Source organism: Aulonocara sp. 'chitande type north' Nkhata Bay, linkage group LG10 (genome assembly GCF_057382095.1).
Source record: "Aulonocara sp. 'chitande type north' Nkhata Bay isolate Kocher_YH1m ecotype deep benthic linkage group LG10, A_spYH_male_GT1.1, whole genome shotgun sequence".
NCBI classification, from domain to species: Eukaryota; Metazoa; Chordata; class Actinopteri; order Cichliformes; family Cichlidae; genus Aulonocara; species Aulonocara sp. 'chitande type north' Nkhata Bay.
Window position 1 is genome coordinate 21,002,208 of NC_141353.1, and position 15,878 is coordinate 21,018,085.

Sequence of the window (15,878 nt, forward strand, 5' to 3'; positions counted from 1 at the left end):
TGGGTCCAACAGTGCAGGGCATGGATGTGCCCTACATTTCACATCGGTACCAAGGCCCAGAATGTTGTTAAAAAATAAAAACAAACCAACTAAAAAACAAGAAGAGCTACTTTCAGCTATTCCCTCATTCACAAGGGGTTACAACAGGTAAGCCATTAGGTAACCCAGCTGCCTGCACATTTTCTTTGAAGTATACTATTTCTTGCACAACCCCCCAAGGGTTTTATGTCTGCTTCCAGGGAAAGAGACTTCAAAGGGTTCTTTCACATATTATGCAAGGTTCTATACCACTGCGCCATGAGCTCACTATTAAAAACAAACAACAAATTTTAAAAAACAGCCGTCATATCTTATCAAACGAGTTTGTCTTAGTAAGTGGAATGCAGTCTGATAACTTTATCTTAAGTTCTTTTACAGTATATCATAAGTATCCAGGTTAACTTCCTTTTACTAATGTTTTGAATCAGCTCCCTTTGCTCAGCTTCATATTCCAGGAAATATAGTGATGGGGTTTGGTGTGTTTTCAATTTCTCTAGTCAACTTCATTTGGCCAATAGCAGTTTTTCCCCTTTCAGGGCCCTATGAGGGTTTTCTGTGAGCAAGCCCTCTATGGGTTGCACATAGAAAACCCTCATGGAGACCCAAGTGGTAGAAATATCATCTTCTAACCCACAGAGGGCCCTATGAGGGTTTTCTGTGAGCAAGCCCTCTATCGGTTGCCCACAGAAAACCCTCATGGGTAAGTTGTGAACTGCTGTTTTTCTTTTGACTAGTGATTTGAGTTTTATATATATATATATATATATTTGTGGAATAATGTAGTAAATTACCAGGGAAAAAATATGAATATCTGATTCCTCATGCTCCCCAGCAAATGTTAATCCCATCCCATTCATTTTAATTTTACTTTCTCTGTGTCATGGTCCGGGGTCTGTGATCCAGTGAGTTGAATTGTTTATTATTTATTTGCCACATTATTGCTGTCGGTGTTTTGGTTTTGAATTTCTAGGTCCTAAGTTTTTCTTCCCTTTGCCCCCTCATGTTACTCTGTGCTCCCTCTGTTCTGTGCCTAGTCTACCCTGCCTGTGTGTTCCTTCTGTTCCAGTGTAGTCAGGTCTCTGTACAAAGTCCATGTCTCTGAGTCTGTCTCTTTGCATGTGTGTTCAGTTTCCTGTTTTATTGTGAAGGTCTGTGTCTTATGTTAGTGTGTGTTGTTTCCTTCTGCTTGTTGTTGGTTCGTCTGTATTGTCTCCGCGAGTCTCCCTGTTTCCTCTGCGTTCCTTCCTGTGTTCCTCTGCATGTCATTCCGTGAGTTTTGGCTTCAGTTTCATTTGTTAGGTTTTTCCAGTTTAGGTTATTTCTTAGTTCCTTTCCTCGCCATCTCCACTTTTGTCAGTAGTTTCTTCACTCATAATTAAAAGCTCACTCATCCCATCAATGTCAGTGCCTGCATCTTGGGTCCTGATTTTCACACCCCACATGGCTTGCCCTGGCAAACCGTGAAACTGTAAATGTTAGATTGCCTAAATACCCCCCTGTCTGCTAGATGATGCAACAACACTAGCAACTGTCAGTACGATTTAATCAGCAGCCACATCCATTAACATTCGCTCCCCCCGAATGATCTATGGTTTGCCAGGTTTTACTTTTGTGGCCTGGAAAATAGGCCCCAGAACCCTGAAATGATGTTAGTACTCATTCACAAGTTTTACCTTTACTTTTAAGAAAAGAACCCAAAAGAAGGAACATTCATAAAATTAACTTTAATTGCAGATAAGCTTGTTTAATCAAGCAACAGTAGCTGGAGTAAAACAAACAGCTCAAAAAGATAATAACAATGAAAACATCTTAATCATCTTAAAATGTATAAAAGATTATGAAATTTAAAAATAATCAAGTTTAAAATGTTGCTAAATATCTACTACTGGTCTTGATGTTGTTGTAGAAGAGAAGAGAGAGAACACCTTAGCAACAGATGGAGTCTCTTCCTTACCAGGCAGATTGATGCACATTCAAAGAACTCTGTACAAAATTCCCAAAACTTCCTCGAAGTTCCAATCCAACATGGTGGCAGTGAGCAGAGTAAATCCCCAAAATAGTCAATCCAATTTATAATCCATGGTGGTTTGGAAAAAGAAGGTGAAATCTTCTGGGTTTCTTGCAAAAAATCCTAACTGTGAATTCCAAGGTCTTCTAATTCTCCACTCAACAACACTCTGCAACAAAAAACAACTTCTTCCATCTGCATGGGATTTTTATACATGTTGTTCTCATCTCCGTTTCCCCTCTTTAACCCCACCATCAGCCCACATGACATTCACATTGTCCCAAAGATAAGCCACACCCTTTTGTTCTCTCTATAACCTTTCAGACAGATTAACTAAAGAAAAGTTCAATCATTCATTAAAATGGTTACATTTTCTCATACATATACTGTATTTCGTTGTACATTTATATGACATGAATGAATATGTTCTTCATCATGTCTCATTCAGTTTATATGCTGTTTTACTTCAACATGATTTCTCAATAGCTCAATCACATATAAACATACTTTTTCTCTTTATGACTGTGTTATGACTGTGTCTTTGACAATCTTACACACTCACTCACAAAGAAAGAGCCAAGGATGCACTATAGTCATAACAATGCTCCCACAATCTAGGTGAAAAAGCAAGGCATCAAAATTATTTCATTACTCAAACAACATAATCTTACTCCTCATATTGATTAGATTTATTCTTGATTATACTATGATTAGAATTAAGCATGATTAACTATTAGCAAAAACACAAGTAAATAAACTCAGTTTTAACACTTTTCCGTTACAAAGGCCGAATGTTGCGTCCTTCTATTCACTTTTTGGGTAAAGATAAGCTGGGGGATTTCAATCTTTCAGTCAATTTTTTTGGCTGCTCTTCTTTTTTTTTCAATTTTATTTCCCCCTTCAACTTTGGCCAGGATTTCAACTTGCTCCTCCAGGCCAACAATTTTCCCGACCAGCCTGGAAGCAAGCAAGTCACCATGACTCTCAGCAGCTTTAGCATGAGTCTCAGCAGCCGTACGAGCAACCAACCAATCAACTGGAAGGCATGAGAAATTAAGCAGTACCAAAAAATAACCTTGAGAAGCCACTGTGCAATAAAGATCAGTCCTTCTGGGGTGACTTTGCTGATGGGGAGATTAACTGTGGACAACAAACACAAGCAATGACATTTAATATAATAATCCTTTATTGTGTGTTTATTAATAGCTTTCCTATAAAGCACATCACTCTATGATTTGAATTGAATCAATTATTTATTGGGAATAATCATCTGAATGCGAGTCTGGTAGGTCCGATCAGCAGGTGGAGTGAAACACCAAGATTTTTCTTTAGTTTTACATTGAACAGAACATCTTACTATAGATCAGTTTCTACATTTAATATTACTTTTTTTGTTGTTTGCTTATGATTTGTTTTGAGACTCATTCTTACATCCTCACCCCCTGCTGACGTTCACCCGCACCAGTTTGAATATCGAGCATACAGAGGATGCAGTCATCACAGCTCTCCATCAGCTCTTACAAAACTAGACCAGAAAAAACATCCAAGTGAGAATGTTGTTTGTAGATTTGAGCCTAACCCAACAATCTGGGCTCAGTCAATTTGCTGTGCATTGGGATACTGGGTTTGAATCTTGAATCTTTTCTTTTTATAAAAAAGTAAGGCTCCAAAACAGCAAAGAAAATTCAGTACTGCAGCAACAGGCCTAAATGATTGTTAAAGGCTGTGGGGACACAGTCCTTCCTCTGCCAGTCACAATAGCAGTGCTATTTCTGAAATGTCTAAATTACCCTTTTGTGCAGAAGGAACAAGTCTTCCATCTTTACATACAGCCTATGCTTTCTTGGTGCTATCTAAGCATCTGCTCCCCAGAGCCTGGTGAGTGTAAATGGTAGGTGAAGGGCAATGCCACTTTTTGAGCATGTCTAAAATTAAAACTTCATTGTAGTTTTCTAGTCACTGGCCCATCAGAAAAAAACATCCTTACCTTGAATTTCATTAGCCTTCAGGAATTGTAAGATGTACTGTAGTACTGCATTTAGATGATTAGCCACACTTTCAGCAACCACACCTATAACCTGAAGGAAATCCTGGAAGGTGGGGAAACAGGGGTTAATAGAAGTAAAAAGAAAAAAAGAAGGGGGTGGACAGATGGAGACATTGTAAGTAACAGCCTAGATTTACCTCATTTATACCTCATATTGCTTGCATTTACTCAGTGTATCAAACAGCATCTACTCATGTGAATTGTCAGTTTGATCTTGTTAGACATATACAGTAACTGTGGGCCAAAACAAACACACAGTTATCTATGAAGAGGGGTTACTGATATTCCATTTAGGAATGTCCATAGTCATTAAATCTATATATACACACCATGCATTAGCAGTGGGGTCACAGTTTGCCTCTGCTTTTTTCCACTGAGACACTGATAAAACAGGAATGGAAATTTCTTAAAAACCATGTTGTCTTTTCACATCTTTATATAAACTGGTGATTTTGGCAAAGTATAATTTTTTCTCTCCAGCACACATTATGTTTGCAGTGTTCCATTTACAACTCCCTTCAGCCAACATGGCCCTGCTCAGTGACTCCAGGTAAGCTAAACATGCCAGAGCAGGGAGTAGGAGTCAGAGCAAAGTGAGAAATCCTACCTGAATGATGGCCCTTTGTTTGTTTAAAAAAGTGTGTGGGCTTAATGTCGACATTGATAAACTTTTATTATCCTTACTTTTTTTTTTCTCAATTTTATTATCCTTACTAATCCAAAATAAACTGGATGAATGACTCAATCAATTGAAAAACAATCCAAGGCCTTTTTGTTTCCATTCTTGGACCCAAACAGCAACATTCAAGGTAAACTAGAAGGCAGCTGTATTGCTCAGTAAAGTAACAATGCAGGTCAAAACAACAAAATTTTAAACTATAACTCTTCTTAGAAAAGCACACGAGGGACACAGTACATGTCAAAGTGCAAGTGAACACTCTGCTGAAGTTGCTTATTAGCACAAAGCACCAGAGACAAAAGACGGCCAAAATAAAACAGGAAGAAGCAACACGCTGGAACAGACACGAAGAGGGAAAGATAAACAAACACAGAGACAAATCAAAACTTGATTCTCAGAATAAAGAATTAAACACAAAAATAATTCCAACTACAATGAGAAAAAAATAATACAGAATCATAGCCTGAAGAAAAACTATACAAAATGAATGAATGAATGAATAAATAAATAAATCAATGAATATATAGAGATAGTTTTTCTTTAAGATAGATAGATATAGAAAGATAGCAGCTACCTTCTCCACCGACAGCAAAGTCTGCTCCCCTACTAGCCTGCCCAGGTAGGTCCTTCCCTGCCAGGCCAAATCAGCCACGGTTGCCCGAATCTCCCGCATCTTCTGGGGTCGACCCTCAAACTCTGTTGCTTCCAAAACTGCAAGCACGAAGAAAACCAACGCAAAAAGTCTGCTAAAATGCCCTCGTAGGCAACAGAAGAACATTGTCGATATTGGCTTTATCGCTGACAGCTAGTAAATAAAATACACCTCTTAATAAAAAAGTATGCGATGCGCCACACTGACGTTAAGGCACCGTTCTGACTGTAAAGCACTTTGAGGTACAACACAGGTGTTTGGAAACCCTCCTCCTAACTGTAAAAAAAACCTCTGAATGCCCGCCTCTTTTTTTATCTTCATTTTCCATGAGTGTAATCACCTAACGTTTATTCAACCAATTTGAGTTAAGAGAGATATCTGCCATCTGCTGGACCGAGTCTGAAACTACCTTTTGTTTCTCTTACACACACACACACACACACACACACACACACACACACACACACACACACACACACACACACATATATAGATCTATATATAGATATATATAGATATATATATGCAAAAGTAAAAACTTAGATTAAACATTTGTACTGCAAACATGGCTGCTTATTTGAATCATGTTACTTTCCTGATTGACAGAAAATGATGTGATTTCTGCTGCAATACAATTTTCCTAAGCGTACAAATAAAATATCTAATTTGTTGTTTTACCCGGGGCACACAAAGGAGGTGAAAATCTTTTTTCTTGTTCTCAATAGCGGGTTGTGCATTTAAAGTAGGACTTGCACAGGGCAGCTGTTGGAGTACCTAACCTCACAGTCATTGTCATTCATACGAGGACGGGAGCTGCAGAGGAGGCCTCCTCCCAGGAACAGCAGTCCTGCAGAGCCCCAGCCGATGTGTGTTCTTGAGAGCTGCAGTAATTTATCTGCATGAAAGGAGTCAGGCAGGAAGTGGTTTTTTAGGTGCTTGTAATAATTAAAGGAGAAGTTGACTGCGTCTTCACTTCATGGTTACGTAGAAACCCTGAAAGCACTGAAAGTAGGTTGAAATATAAAGAACAGCTTAGAGATAACCGCAGTCCAAACAGCAAATGCCACAAACGTTTGTAGCAATGGTTTGATGCTCACTTTACTTTTTCATTTCAAGCTATGCCTAGAAGAGAAGAGTAATGAAAAAGTAACAAAGAAAATAAGACGTCTTACTTTGGCTTTTCTTTTATTCGATTTTTGATTTGAGGATTTATCATTAAAGGATGATTGTGTGTCTTTAATAGACTAATAATCAGACCTGGCACTAAATTATATTCTAAACTGGAAAAGAAGTGGCCTCATAGTGGTTCCTGTATTTCCCCCCACTTGCGAGGCTTCACCTTGCAGATATTCTGTGTCATTGCTATTATTCTTCTTCTTATTATTATTACTACTTTTTAAATTTTCATTTCATTTCATTTGTACATAATGTGAATTCCTAAAAATATTGTTAGTTAAAATAACTACAAACTAACATATGATTAAAAGCCCAAAGCTAATTTTAGCAAATTAAGTGTTTAATCAAGCCCTTCCCCATATCATTATAATGAAAGTAAAAGTTTTGGAATTGAAATCACCCACTACACCAAGGGTCTCAAACTTAAATGAGCCATTGGCCACTGCTGGAGCTGTCGCTTTAGTGTTCAATTAGAACAAAAACAAAACAAACAAACAAGAAAACACCAACACATAATTCCTAAAATGTGGTGTTTGTGTGTGTGTTTTTTTAAAATATAACAAGGCAAAACTGCAAACATGAACGCTGATTCTTTTCCTCCCTCCTAACTAACTGACGCCTTTCATTGAACTACCAAATAAACACACTGGTACTCTCTTTCTGGTCAGACTGCGTCAGTGCTGTTGGGGGTGGGGGTGGGGGGGTGTAATACATATATATATATATATATATATATATATATATATATATATCGGATAAAATAAGTTAAATGTCACCGTTATTACTGTCCGGCCGGAAACAGCGGGGGTGTCCAAATTCAGAGGCTGCATCCTCCTGAGGACCCGGCCTTTGCGCTCTAATTGGGCCGGGTCCACTGTTCCCCTCTGTGTGAGTTTGGACCTTTCTGGCTTACTTTGCAGGCTGTGTGTTTTTCTAAATTTTTACTTTCCTCATTTGTTCTTTTCCAGTCATCACTGCCATCTGATTAAGTTTATATGTTCCGATAATTGCTTTCGTTTCTTCGTTTAATCACCACTGGTTTTTGGTTCCATCTCCTTTGTATCACACATCAAAAGAAATAAAAATGACTGTGTGTTTGACTTTATTCAGGGTGATAAAATTTACCAGAACTGTAAAAAGTGTTGGACATTTGGACCCATTTTAAATTGAGTAGTTTTAACCAAAGATTTGAACCATTATTCTAACCCTATAAAACCTGAACCATGACATAATTGGTAGAATTTTTTAATGCTGAGTCTCTTCAACTTTGTGACAGAATTTAAAAAAAAGAAATTTCATAAATTGCATTAAGTTCGATAGATGCTGAACACGAAACAAAATGACTAAGTATGTTCTAATAAAACTTGGAAATAAGAGCTAAGTGTGGTAGCGTTGTCTTTCATCTTTCATCTCATTCTTGAATAAAAAAAGTCTACAAAACTCATTAGTCTTTCAAAAAGGGAGAAGTCTATAAACACAGACTTGTTTGCTCATTTTATTTCACCTTTTGACAAAACCCCCCACCATGATAAAAAACAACAACACATGAAATCACCTGCTTGTAAAAATGCTTGATAATTTTTGCTGCATATGCAATACAACAAACACAAAACAAATACAATCTGAAAACTATTCAGCTAGAAAATGCAAATCTGTGACATGATCATTAATATTGAACCAGTTAATTACAGAAAGACTAAAATTCATGTACTACAAACAAACCAATAAAAACACAGAATATATTTTTAAACTGATTTCAATTTAATTCGCATCTAGTCCCATAAATATAAGAAATACTCCATAAACTGAAAACACGAATTACTTTTTACTCTGTTTATTATACTCTTGAAAAAAAAAAGAGTGGCTATGCTAAGATTAAAAAAGCAAACACATGATCTTACATGCTTCTAATGTTTACCTTAATTTCATATTACATATACATTATAAGAAAGACACAAAAAACAGAAGAAAACTATTCAACAAAAAAAGAAAGACCAGTCAAAGATGAGGCCTAGACTTCTAGACTTTAATCACTGACTACACAGTCAGATTTCATGGCAGTTTCTAATGCACATCCTTTGAATTTCCTAAAGAGCCCAGAAAAAAAACTCAGTGAGAATAACCTATATAATATATATTACACAGCATGAACAACAAAGAAATGTGAACTAAATCTCTATCATGGTGTAAAATATCTTAGAAAATGTATTGTAATTTGCTGTATTTGAATCTCTTTAAGCACACAAAGAGATTCAAAACACTGAACTGTGTTCCCTCAATATATTCTGGATGCAAGTAAAAAGTAAGAAGTAAAAACTTCAGTAAAGTTAAACACTTGTACTGCAAACATTGCTGCTTATTTGAATCATGTTACTTTCCTAATTGACGGAAGTACGATGTGATTTCTGCTGCAATACAGTTTTCCTAAAGCGTACAAATAAAATATCTAATTTGTTGTTTTACTCAGGAGAAAAACAGGAGATGAAACTTTTCTTGTTCTCATTAGTTTTGTATTTAAATGTAGGACTTAAACAGCACGATGGTTGGAGTACCTAACCTCACAGTCAGTGTCATTCATACGAGGACGGGAGCTGCAGAGGAGGCCTCCTCCCAGGAACAGCAGTCCTGCAGAGCCCCAGCCGATGTAAAGCGATGATCCCAGCTCCCTCTTCAGAGAAGCGGACCAGAGTGGGTTGTAGAAATCCTTAATCATAGCGTGGGCTGTCCAAGTTACAGGGATTAGGAGCAAGACACCTGCAATGATGACGATAACCCCAGAAGCTATAGTCACATTGCTATTTTGTCTTTGATGCATTATACAGTTACTGCACCTGTACCCAACTACAGCAAACAGGATCCCAAAGAACCCTAACAGGATGGCGATGATGATGAGCGCTCGGGCAGCCTGCAAATCTTGAGATAAGGCCAACTCCGAATCATAGACCTTACACTGCTTCTGGCTCGTACTCTGGACCACACAGCTCATCCACAAGCCCTCATGGGTTACTTGAGCTGTGACGATGTTGGTACCAATGAAGGCTGTCACTCTCCACATGGGGAGCACGCAGGTGATGATGCTCCCCAAAAAGCCGATGATAGCCAAGACCAAACCCAGAAGCTTACAGTCAGCCATCGTGATGAGATCTGCTGATCTCTTCAAAGAGGAAAGATGGTGTGTTCTTGAGAGCTGCAGTAATTTATCTGCATGAAAGTCAGGCAGGAAGTGGTTTTTAGGTGCTTGTAATAATTAAAGGAGAAGTTGACTGCGTCTTCACTGATGCATGCAAAGTTACATATAAAGACCAATCACTCCCCAAAAGAACATTTCATACAGAAAATCTGTATGTTAGATATTAGCAGATTTAAAAAATCAATCAATCAATCATTTGAAAAAGATATGGAGTTATTTATTGGATGACCCACACAGACTTTTCAAGAAATCTGTGAAATGGTAAGCGGACTGATTCTTCTTTTCTACTTTCCCAGAGCACTCAAAGCGCTTCAGACAACATGCCTCTTTCACTCATTCACACAAGCACTTTTTTCTGTTCTTAAGTGCTTTCTAACAGTCACACACATTCAAAAGTGCAATGGATGCATCCCCTTGCGTTAGATAACTTTCTGGCATTACTCCATAACTCTGAGCGCTGTTCCCAACATCAATCATTTTAATTGGGTCCTTTTGACAGTTTTAAGGGCAAAAGTCAGATATCAAACATACTGCAGACAGAAAAAAATGAATCCTCCTGACAGCTTTGTCAGGTTTGCTGCCAGGGGTGGGCTACTATATCTGTTAAAGAAGGGTTTTTCACAACTTTGGCAACTGGAGACAGGCAAAAAGTGTCCCCGGTGCACTCTCAGGTGGTCAAAATTTCTTTACTTCATGGGTTAGAGATGGGTGGTTCACCACCTTCTGGCAGCGGATAGGCTCCCAGGTGCAGCTTAGTGGGACCAAGTTTATTTAACTCTTTGTTTGGACTAGTTACCACTGGCCATAATACAATCAAAGGTTACTTTTTGTTCCTAATCACTACACTTCAGACAGTATTGATCACATATGCTCATTCAACAAGTGGCACAAACTTCATTAATATACTTGTGAATAATATTTGATCTAAAAGTGTGGGTCTAAACATCCAAGTGTAGGTATGTATACAGTGTATACGAGTACATATGGTGACATAGTACATATGTGAGTATATGTTCAGTGTAAACAGGTATATATGTCATGGTTGATTTCCATCCTCTACACCGAGAGTACACTGTTTATACTGTCTTTATATTGGACACTCTAAAGTTGGTATGAAGGTGGAATTCAGTGAATGGATCTCAGCATCATCACCTAAAATTCATATGAATATCTGCTGCACTTGATGTAACACAACTCTGACCCAACTCTCCGCACAGGTGATGATGCTCCCCAGAAAACCGATGATAGCCAAGACCAAACCTAGAATCCGCCTACAGCCAGCTGTCATGATGAAGCTAAGCTGATGGTTTTTCTTGAAAGCTGCAGAAAAGACTTCTGCAGGAAGTGGCTGAATCTGGGTTCCTCACTTAAGCATTACATTTTTTACTTTATACTCTGAACCACATCTCTGTATAACCAACCTGAGTGCCTTCTTGGTAATTACCATAGTGTTAAACTACAGATTATCTGTTTCAAATTATCAGTGTGACGTTGTTGGGTTGTTCAACTTCACAACTCTATAATTGTGAAGCTTTCAGACTCCCAATCACCACACCACTGCCTTTGTGTTTGTAACATCATCATTTGTTCCCTTTTCTCTTTTTGCCTCACCTCACCCTTTTCCTCGCCTTGCACTGCCACAATGTCTTTGCTTCAGTTTCACTGAAATGTGAGATTTATTGACAGCAGATGGTAATGTTAAGTTCCTGGAAAGGACATATGGCACACATGGACTGACATGTTGGTGGTTTGAATGATATCAGGTTTATCTTTATCTCGGGAAGCCCTCTTTGCAATTTGTTGCTCCGTTCCCTGTTCAGCTTGTGATCATTTTGTTTTAGCATGAGATAGCATACAACTATTACTCACTTTACTGAATTGTAGAGGGGGACATCCAAATGCTCTGTGACTTGTGTCAAAGTTATTTGATGAGTACATTAGTTTCAAATTAGTATATAAAATATGTGAACACTACTTTTCTGCATTTACAGTACAAAACAAAAAGTATAGCAAAAACAAAAATCCTAAACAGCCACATTAGCAAATGCAGACCTTGAATAATAAACAAATTTAAAAAACAAATAAATAAGCAAAAAAGAAAAATATTTTCAGAAACAGACAATCAGATAAGACCGTGCAACTAAAGATAAATATGTGTATTATAAAATATTGTGTATTGTTATGACTGTTTGTTTTTTCTTTGCTAAAGAAAGGCATAGTTAAACCTGCTCCACTGTATCTTTTTGATGCTTACACTTACACATCCAACTGCTACTACATCATTTTAATATTGAAAATGATCTATACCAAAATGTGTGTGTTTCCTTCCACCCCTATAAACAAAACATCAAAATAGTAAAAAAAAAAAAAAAAAAGGTAAACTTTCTTTGGAAACAGACAAACAGCAATAAACAAATTAGATCAGTCAGTCTTCACATGTAAATGCTGGGTTTGATTCTAATCTGTTGAAGCGTGAAACATTTAGCAGAGGAAATAAGCACTGAAAGTAGGCTGAACTATATAAAGAACAACTTAGAGATAACCGCAGTCTAGTGATGGGATTTCTGGCTCTTTTTAGAGAGCCGGCTCTTTCGGCTCCGAACCGGCTCCGAACCGGCTCTTCTGGTTTTTTTGTTGCTTTAATTAATTTCTTATTAACAATAATATAAAATTATGCACAATAGGAATTACTAATGTAAAAAAAAGGGGTTTTATTTATATATGTTTATATATAAATATTTATGGTGGCCTCTTGAGACAAAACACGTACAAACTCCAAAACACATTTCTAGCGTTAACTGAACTTCCAAAACAGAGCTACCCAGATCACTCAAATTACACAATTGAAAGCATATGTGTATTGTTTGTGTATTTATACACAAGCACTGTATATATTCAAATAATTTAAAAAAGAAAATGTTCATTTACCTGTTACTACCACACACCAAATCGGGTCGTTGGTACTTCCTGGCTTGTGTAGCCACTAGGTAACAAAAGCTCAACACTGCCCCTAGCATCCTGGAGCACTTCTGTTGTGATTTGTACGTGCTTTGGAGTTTGCACATGCTTTGTCTCTAGGGGCCACCGTAAATATACTTTTATTTATTCACTCCACATTAAAATAAATAAATCATATAAGACAAAAACTAACTATTCACAGTTCAACTTTTAACTAATTAAATTTTCAGCTTTTTCCTTTTAAACTAATTTAAAGTGAAACAACACAAAACGCTGCAAACCACAACACAATTAAATATAAATTAAAATATGAAAACAAAAAGAAGATGCACATTCTCTGTCATATGGGCCTGCATGAATAAACTTTCTGAATCCTTTATCATCCGCAACTGAAAATAGTTGTGGATGATTACTATACCTTTCTAATGTGACCCTGGCTCTCTTTCTCTCTTGCTCTGTTCCTGTGCTACTGCGAGTGTAACTACCGCCCCTCCCCCCCTCTTCCCAGCGTAAAGTACAAGGCTCGCGTGCAGAGTGAAGCGGAAAAAAAGTGCGAGAGAGAGGGTGAGAGAAAGAAAAAAAAAACAGCTCGCGATAAGGAGCCGGCTCGCGTCGTCCACGTCAAAGATCTGGCTCTAAGAGCCATTTTGGACTGCCACATCAAACAGCAAAAGCCACAAACGTTTGTAGCAATGGTTTGATGCTCACTTAACTTTTTTTTTATTTCAAGCTATGCCTAGAAGAGTAATGAAAAAATAATAAAGCAAAGAAAAACATCTTACTTCAACTTTTATTTGATTTTTGATTTGCGGTTTTCTCATTAAAGGATGATTGTGTCTTTAATAGACTAATAATCAGACCTGTTTGGCACTAAATTATATTCTAAACTGAAAAAGAAGTGGCCTCATGGTGGTTCCTGTATTTCCCCCCACTTGTGAGGCTTTGCCTCGTAGATATTCTGTGTCAACAATATTATTATTATTATTATTATTATTATTATTATTATTATTATTATTATTATTATTATTATTATTATTACTTTTTGGCTTTTCATTTCATTTGTACATAATGTGAATTCCTAAAAACATTTTTGGTGATTAAATCACTACAAGCTAACATATGATTAAAAGTCCAAAGCTAATTTTAGCAGTTTCAGTGTTTAATCAAGCCCTTCCCGGTGTCATTATGAGGACTGTGAAAGTTTTGCTTTTTAAATCACCCACTACACTAAGGGTTTCAAACTGAAATGAGCCGTGGGCCACGGCTGGTACCGTCATCTCATTGGAGGGCCACTTTAGTGTTCAAGAAGCATAAAAACAAACAAACGCCCACAAATATTTCTGAAAACGTCGTGTTTTGTTTGTTCTTTTAAATTTTGATTATTGTATAACAAAACAAAACTGCAAACATGAACACAATTTCTTTTTCTCACTCTTAACTAACCGAAGCCTTTCATTGAACTACCAAATAAACACATTGGCGCTCTCATTCTGGTCAGATACGTGGCAACACTTCTGCTATAATTTTGTTTGTATTTAACAAAATAAAAATGCAGACATAAATGTACACGTTAGTTTTTGACTGTAGTGAAAATTGTTTTCTTTAGAAATAAGTCTCTCACTACTGAACTAACACTGTGAATCCCTCAACAGGTTTGTGCTCTCTGCTCATATTGCATTCATATTAATTTTTTTTCTTTTTAAGAACTTATTTTAACATTGCACTCAACAACAAACAAACTCTCGTAACAAAAAAAGTAACTTCAAGTACCAAACTGCATTATATTTCGTCACGTCGATATATGGGCTGCAAGTACGGGTGACGTGTGCCACAAGTGGCCCCCGGGCCACATGTTTGAGGTCCCCGTATTATACTGTATTCCATTATCAGACTATTTGTAAACAAAAAACATGAAATACGTCTTTATGAGGGCACACACTACTGTTGGCTATACTATTATTGTAGCACAAAGTACCTTGAGGTACCTGCATAAATAAATACAACTGAACTGAATTGAATATTTCTCTCTCCCTTGACCCACTCTTTATGCAATAATATACACAACTCCTTAGTATCTTATAAATGAAGACATAAACACAAATTGTAATCAGACTCTTTATTTAGATGTTTGAAAATAAAGAGCCACTGCCATCAGATGCAACGAAGAAATGTCTGCTCTCACATGCTTGTGAGTAAATTTAATGTACATTTTAATGGTACATGCTCACACATTAAACAGACAAGCAAAAACCAAATATAAAAAGAAGTATTTAAAAACAGCAAGTAAGACAATAATCCAAATCACTATCAATATTGAACCAGTTTAATAAATCATAGATTTAAACTTGTGGCTGCTCAGTCAGATTTTACAGAAAGTTTAAATACACAAACTTTACTACTCATCCAAATCACACATTTAAGTTTCAAAGAGCTTTTACTCTTTCTAATTAACTGCTTTTTCTTTTTACAAGACCCTGATTTACACAGAGGGAGGTTGGGAGTACTTAACATCATAGCTAGTCTCCTTTTTGAGTGGCCAGGAGCTGCAAAGGAGACTTCCACCCAGTATCAGCAGCCCTACAGACACCCACCCGATGTGGAGCGCAGCTCCCATTCTGTATTCTTCATTGTAGGATTCATGAGCTATGGTGATTGTGGTCCAGCAGACTGGTATGAGCACCAAGACACCTGCAATGATGAAGGCAATTCCAGAAACAAAGGCCTCTTTAGTCTTTTGCCTTTCATCCTGATCATTGGTGGTGCAGTTGCCCCCTACCACACCAAGCATGATGCCAAAAACATTGATGATGATGGCCATGATGGTGAGCACTCTGGCAGCCTTCAGTTCTTGAGGTACATCCAGAGAAATATAAGCTTCACATGCTGTCCTGTAGTAATAGTAATAGTCCTGACTCTCACAGTACTTCCACAAACCCAGCCCATTATTCCGAGCAAATTTCCAAGTGGAGCCGATGCAGATGGCCATGCATCCAAGAGAGCCGAAGATGGCAAAGACCAAACCCAGAAGCTGCCTTCCACTAGCCTTCATTATAATGATTTCTTGGCGTATTCTTGAGAGCTGCAGTAGCTTATATGTGAGCAAAGAGCTGAGTGGGAAGTGGTTTGTAG

The 15,878-nt window shown here is 37.4% G+C and overlaps 3 protein-coding genes across 3 annotated transcripts; all 3 read right to left on the reverse strand.

The window, feature by feature from the left end:
* Window positions 1-2,640: 2,640 nt before the first annotated feature.
* LOC147320796 (uncharacterized) lies at window positions 2,641-5,751 on the reverse strand. The gene is made up of 4 exons (XM_086307362.1): window positions 5,348-5,751; window positions 4,035-4,137; window positions 3,024-3,187; window positions 2,641-2,661 (listed from the first exon to the last, which is right to left on the reverse strand). Exons 1-4 carry the CDS (start codon window positions 5,549-5,551, stop codon window positions 2,641-2,643), a joined length of 492 nt encoding a protein of 163 aa, XP_086163488.1. The 5' UTR covers window positions 5,552-5,751.
* Window positions 5,752-8,129: 2,378 nt separating this feature from the next.
* Window positions 8,130-9,755, reverse strand: LOC147320797 (claudin-4-like). The gene has a single exon (XM_086308997.1). It carries the CDS (start codon window positions 9,732-9,734, stop codon window positions 9,129-9,131), a length of 606 nt encoding a protein of 201 aa, XP_086165123.1. The 5' UTR covers window positions 9,735-9,755; the 3' UTR covers window positions 8,130-9,128.
* Window positions 9,756-15,084: 5,329 nt separating this feature from the next.
* LOC147320798 (claudin-4-like) lies at window positions 15,085-15,798 on the reverse strand. Its single transcript, XM_086307510.1, has one exon. It carries the CDS (start codon window positions 15,796-15,798, stop codon window positions 15,229-15,231), a length of 570 nt encoding a protein of 189 aa, XP_086163636.1. The 3' UTR covers window positions 15,085-15,228.
* Between the last annotated feature and the right edge of the window lie 80 nt (window positions 15,799-15,878).

Excerpts from the sequence above, each read along its gene's own strand:
- LOC147320796 (XM_086307362.1), bottom strand. The coding sequence starts at position 5,551 with ATGTTCTTCTGTTGCCTACGAGGGCATTTTAGCAGACTTTTTGCGTTG. Across the intron at positions 4,138-5,347 it reads CTTTGCTGTCGGTGGAGAAG|GATTTCCTTCAGGTTATAGG; the intron begins GTAGCTGCTATC and ends CCCACCTTCCAG. Across the intron at positions 3,188-4,034 it reads GAAGGCTAATGAAATTCAAG|TTAATCTCCCCATCAGCAAA; the intron begins GTAAGGATGTTT and ends TGTTGTCCACAG.
- LOC147320797 (XM_086308997.1), bottom strand. The coding sequence starts at position 9,734 with ATGGCTGACTGTAAGCTTCTGGGTTTGGTCTTGGCTATCATCGGCTTT.
- LOC147320798 (XM_086307510.1), bottom strand. The coding sequence starts at position 15,798 with ATGAAGGCTAGTGGAAGGCAGCTTCTGGGTTTGGTCTTTGCCATCTTC.